At 30.8% G+C, this 6,000-nt stretch overlaps 1 protein-coding gene across 3 annotated transcripts in view; it reads left to right on the forward strand.

The window, feature by feature from the left end:
• Window positions 1–5,537, forward strand: part of LOC129231461 (phosphatidate cytidylyltransferase, mitochondrial-like) — a 128,834-nt gene extending 123,297 nt beyond the window's left edge. For all 3 annotated transcript variants that reach the window (XM_054865783.1, XM_054865786.1, XM_054865785.1), the window contains exon 8: window positions 5,352–5,537. In XM_054865783.1, the coding sequence (XP_054721758.1) occupies window positions 5,352–5,413 (62 nt within the window). In that variant the 3' untranslated portion in view covers window positions 5,414–5,537. The remainder of the gene's footprint in view (window positions 1–5,351) is intronic.
• The last annotated feature ends 463 nt before the right edge of the window (window positions 5,538–6,000 follow it).

The following is a 6,000-nucleotide window of genomic DNA, read 5'->3' on the forward strand; positions in this document are numbered from 1 at the left end:
ACCACTGCACAGAAGCTATTCATTTACTACTTTAATTCAGTTCTTAAACATCACATGCTAATGCTCTAGATCCCAGGCAAGATGCTCTTTCTTGATTTCCTCAGTAATTTATTGTTCTGTTTTTTATTATTATTATTATTACAGAAAGATGCCCTGACAATGTATTATCTGCAAGCTGTTTTTTTGGTGGTTCTTCTTGAAATAGCAATTCAAATCTCTGAATGAATTTTATTAGTCTTGTAGCACATCTTATTACATTTTTTAAACAAAAATTTCAACTGCCTTCACAGAACATGATGGCGTAATGCATTTCCTGTGATAAATCCCTTTTTGCTTTGTAGAAATTGCAGAACAGATTTGCAAATTAAGTTATATTTTGTTAAGAATCTGACATGTAAACTGACTCTGAAATACAGTAGAACCTCCATTAAGGGACACCTCTATTTAAGGGACACTTTTTCTGGTCCCAGTCCCTTGGAATAAGGACTTCCATGTATTTACCTCTAATTAAGAGAGACTCTGTTTAAGGGACAGTCACAAAACAAAAACAAAAAAAAATGCAAGAAATAATATATAAGCACATTAGGGTGGTCCTTATTTTTGAAGTTGTAGATATTTTACACGACGCCCCCTCAATTTGTTCCATTATACAAATAAATGATCCATGCAAAATTTTAAGTCAATCCATGAATATTAACACGTGCCCCTAGGGCCCCCTTTTTTGAGTTTCGAAGAAAAAATTGCGGATTTTCTCATTTTTATGTAAAAATATTCCTAGGTTTCATATTTAAAGTAATTTTGAATCTCAATAGATGTTGCTACTTCCAGACCAACCATTCTATGACTTTCATTCTGTAAAATTTTTCATATTACATAGGGTACATGTACCCCAATGGCCTTGGGACAGGCGTACCGCTATTTGCGCTCGTTTCAAACCAAGCGGCAGGGTAACATTTCTTTCCACCAAGATGGCCACAAGGGATTCTAAAGGTCATTAATGAATGATTTTTGACAACAACAAATTGCCTCCTTCAGGCTTTGGGGGTGTTGATTTAGAAAATTTTCTGTGTATGTAATAGGTGTGGCAAATACGGTCACTAGGTTTCCATGCTATAAGTATAAGTAATGACTATCATAATTCACTGTTCTTTAATTACATGCTGAAATGTTTATGCAGTCTTATAATTTAAATTTTGAAAAATCCTCGATTACTCTACCATAAAAATAAACTCGATTTTCCATATCTAAAATATGAATTTAAAAAAATTCCAGATTGGAATAATGTAAAATCTGTACTTTAAACTGTCTTCTATTTCAGTACATAGTCCTTTAGTATCATCAAATTCCTGTTGCAATTCACGAGATTTAGGATCCGAAATGGGTATCTATCCTAACCTGTTGAACCTTTTTTCTATATCTGGTCTACCACAACGCAAAAAAGCTTGACAACTATTGATATCTACTTGCATTTCATCAATGTTAGACAAGTGCCATAATAGGAACAAAGATGCTGCTCGTTCATAAACAGTCTATGTAGACGCAGTAAATTTAAATCCAAATAACCTTATGATCAATTGTACATCCCTTAAGAGAGCAAGAGAAAATCTTTGAGAGGTAAAATCAGATTTCATGAATTTAAATTTAGATTTTTTAGTTATTCCCTGGGATATAAAGCTACATCCATATGTAACTGAAAAAAAAATGCCGATAGTCTTACCGTGATAGCTTCAGGTCCCAATGTTGAACAGCTACTCAGAATTTCTGAGATATTTTTTCAGTGGTATATGATATCTTAGATGATTGCTCTTTATTGCTAACTGTTCAAGCTGTAGTGTTTGATACAACGACTTGCAATACCAACCGTATAAATTGTGCATGTAATTTTTTAGAGCAAAAGCTGAACGGTGATATATTGCATTTGTATTGCTATCATCATGCACTTGAAATCGTACTGCAGAGTGTCTTTAAAGAAGTTCTTGCCTTTCTTAGTTCTAGACTCGATATCTATTATTTAAGCGCTTCAAAATTCAAAAAGTACACATACCACTTAAATTCTAAAAGAAGAATTTGATGACATATTATTGTTCGTAGAAAGCGGAATTAAGAAATATTACAGAGAATTCTCATAACGTGTAATAATATTTCTTGGTGAAGTCCTCCCTCCTACAGCTATATGTTTTCGGCAACCTGGAGCTTATGCCTGAGACAGGTGGGTGGCAAAAGGAATTTATTGTTTGAATATTTATATATTTAAGAAACAATTTAAATTGACCTTACATGAAGAGAATGCCCGTAAATGCTGTTTTACAGTTAAATGTTGTATGAAGATATAGTTTTTCGCAGCAACCCTTTCTAGGCCTTTTAAATTAATATAAAGTCTAGTGTCTAAAAAACCTGCAGCATACAAAATGATGATAAACATGCAGCAGAAGCAGTGATTGAAAAATTCATAAATCACTTAGGGTACTGTATAAATTACTTAGGGGATGAACTAGTAGCTTTTTCCGTATTAAATGAAGGAATTAACTTTGAAGATAGGAAAAGACTACTTCAAAAAAAATGCTTGCTGAATAGGGAGACGTGTCTGATGACTGTATAAAAAATTTCAGATAGCGGTAGATTATTTGGAATACTTTCTTAGTAAAGATCTTCCTCTTTATAGAATCAATTACAAGTCAAGAAAACTGTTTGATAGGTTACAAACACCAAAAGCTGCTTTCCTATTTGATACTGATTCATGGCAAAATGAAGGAAGCTATTTAAAGGGAAGAGATATCGTTAAAATGCTGAAAGTTGTGAATGATACAACTGAAAGAGGAGCACAATTAATCGTAGAATTTCACAATCAATTTACCAAATATGAGTCACAAAAGTAATTTAGTATTTTAGAGACAGTCCAAGACTATTGAGAAAAAAAATGCACACGAATGAGATACATTGAGAAAAGCGTATGATTAATGTAAAGTTTCTAAAGCACTACTTCATTCTTATTCAATGTAAAATCTTTAGACGATATAAAGTAATTAAAAAGATTAATTTTAGTGCTACCTCGCTGTAAAAATATTTTGAAAACATAGGAGAAACAATGTACGGGGTCTGAAGTAAAAACTCGAAGATTAAAAATAAATGTTAAAGTTCAACGTCCTAGAGGCACGTGTCATTATTGACCGATCGAGTTCAAATTTTGCACCGATTACTTTTTATTATAGTGTCACAAAACTAGGGGGCGTCACTTGTTGAATTCCAAAAAAAAAAAAAAATTCCCATATAAATAAGGACCACCCTAAAGCACATACAAAATAGTGAATTTACTAGAATTCAAGTTTCACTTTTCCTCTACAAATTAATTGAAGTAAGTTTGACATAAACATATGTGAATGAAACAAGTAATGTATAATAAATAAACTTGCTGAAATTAACATGCATAATTTGCCCTCTTAACAATTTATTCAAGTAGGTTCAGGGCCGAAGAAAAGCGCACAGCAACTAATTAGCTTTGTATATAAAACTTAAAAAATTTGAACAATTATTGTAATTAATAGTATACATTGTAAATTACATAGCATAAAGCAAATAAATATAATGAATTACTTCAAAATTATTTTTGTATGCTACAAAACTTTGCCATTACAAAATTTTTGATTAAATTGTAATTAATAAAATAATATAAACTTAGAAATTTGAATAATTATGAATTTTATTTAACATAATGAGACATTTTCAGTATTTAATCTTAAGTGCCTATAGTTAATCCTTATTGTGATATTATACTACTTAAACACAGCATGCATCAATTCATCCACCTCTAAATAAGGGACACCTCTATTTCAGGGACAAAATGTCTGGTCCCTTATTGAGAGGTTCTACTGTATTTTGTTATCTTTCTTTGGAAGTAATCTGTATCAGAAATTGAAGTTTTTTTTATCTTGGATTTTTTCTGTGAAGAAAAATTTGTACCTGAATCCATAATTGTTGAGCAATAAAATAAAAATATTCTGAAAAAAAATGATATTGAGCAAGGAAAACCTCTTACTGTAAGTGTGAGAACTCTTGTGAGGCTAAAATTTAGAACCAACGGAACAGAAAGGTTAGAATGTCATAATTAAGCAATTAGTTTTTTTTTTTTGCATTTTAGTACTGAAATTGAAATTATTAGTTTCAAAAAAATTATGAACAAAACTAAAACTAAATAATTATTTACCTTATTTTCCTACATATGATCCACAGATTATCTCTTAAGGAAGTGTAAAATTAATGAGGTGTGGATTGTACGCTGCCGCGGATTATCTGTGCATTTTTTTTTCTCAACACCAAAGCATTGAACCTCAATATTAACGGCAGGATTGGCCATTAGAAATCGTTACTCTGCCTGTATGTTGTTTATTTTACATAACTTGAATGTTCTTAATGCGATTCAGGCTATGTATAATAAATAACATACAATAAAGGATGAAGCTTTCATATGCACCAGATTAGACTGTTTGTACCTTCTTGACTCTTTGTCATCAAGTAATTAGCATACTATAATGAACATTTCTAGAAGAAATCTTTATTTTTTAGATTATTTTGCTTTTTAATATTGAATATACCTCAAAAGTTATTACTTCTTCATGTTTTTAATTTAGATGCTAAAATTGTATGTTACATCAAAACTTTTTTTTTGTCATTGTATTATCTGCGAATTATATGAAGATTTTTTTTCTGCAGGCCAATTTTAGGAACTGCGGATTATACGCCTCTGCAGATAATATACAGGAAAATATGGTACAAAAAACTATAATCGGTTTACATACTAAAATTAAGTTTTGCATAATTTGAACCACTAGTAGTAATCAGGCGAAATTACGTAAAATAGGAAATCATTGAATTTTTTGATTGTCTGCATTAATTTGGCAACCCACTGAAAGTGTGTAGTGGGATTTTTCAAAAGTGGCAGTTTGAGTATTTTAGTTTGTCCCCAAAGTAGAACGGTTAGTCACCAAATTGCAAGTGTAGACTTTTAAGTCTGCTCTCACTCCCTTCAAATGACTCTGTCGAGATATTATTGGTAACAAAAGTTGGTTCCTTTCCACTAAAGAAAACAGAAAACGTTCTTTGTTTCGAAAATCTACCCCATTCAATAATAATATGAGACAAAAACTGCTTTTAAACACTCCCTTTCAGTTTTTTTTTTTTTTTTTAACTTTAATGAGTGTGTCTATATTCATGAAGAGTTGATGAAATTGAAAAGTTTTCATGCTAGCCTGAAATTTGAACTGAATAATGATAGAAACCTACTTCTGGGTGCAAGACCAATAAATTTGTAAAACAGTTTTAATAAATTCTAAAGCTTTTGTTCCATTTGTTTCTAGGTTTGAAAAAATCATTTCTGTATAGCTCAAGGAAGATAATGAAAATGATTACAAGTCTGTGAAGTTTGCCTTGTGAGCTTAATTTTTGTCACTCTCATAATGAATTTCATTAAACTGGTGTTATAAATCATTAAGTTAATAATTCACATGTTTCACTGTTCCTTCAAATTAATAAAAAGTTTTAGATATGTTTCACAATTGAAGCTTACTATATCTTTCAAGCTCTGATATAGTCTAATTTTTTATTGTTTTATACCTTTTTTTTTTATGGTTTACGTACAGAGTGGGGTCCTACTCCAAAAAAGGGTTCTGGGCAATTTATTTTTGCAATGCCTAACATTTAAGTCCTTTCACTGCTGATATATTTGTTATTGAATTTAGCCATTATCATATCTTGGTAAGTTTTTTGCCATCAAATTTAATAAAGGTAAAATATTATGATATTGTAAAACTAGATAGAGGGATCAGAATCATAAAGACCACACCAAATCAACAAGGCTCTCAACCTGATCATCATCAATTTCTACAAAATTTTCAGGTTTGATTCTACCCACGTATTGATTTTTAAAAAAATAATTTTTTTTCATATTTTTTTTGTTTGTTGTTTTTTTTTTTGTGCGAGACCTAATGGCAAAAAGTGAAACTTCAG

This window comes from Uloborus diversus, chromosome 10, assembly GCF_026930045.1.
Source record: "Uloborus diversus isolate 005 chromosome 10, Udiv.v.3.1, whole genome shotgun sequence".
NCBI lineage: Eukaryota > Metazoa > Arthropoda > Arachnida > Araneae > Uloboridae > Uloborus > Uloborus diversus.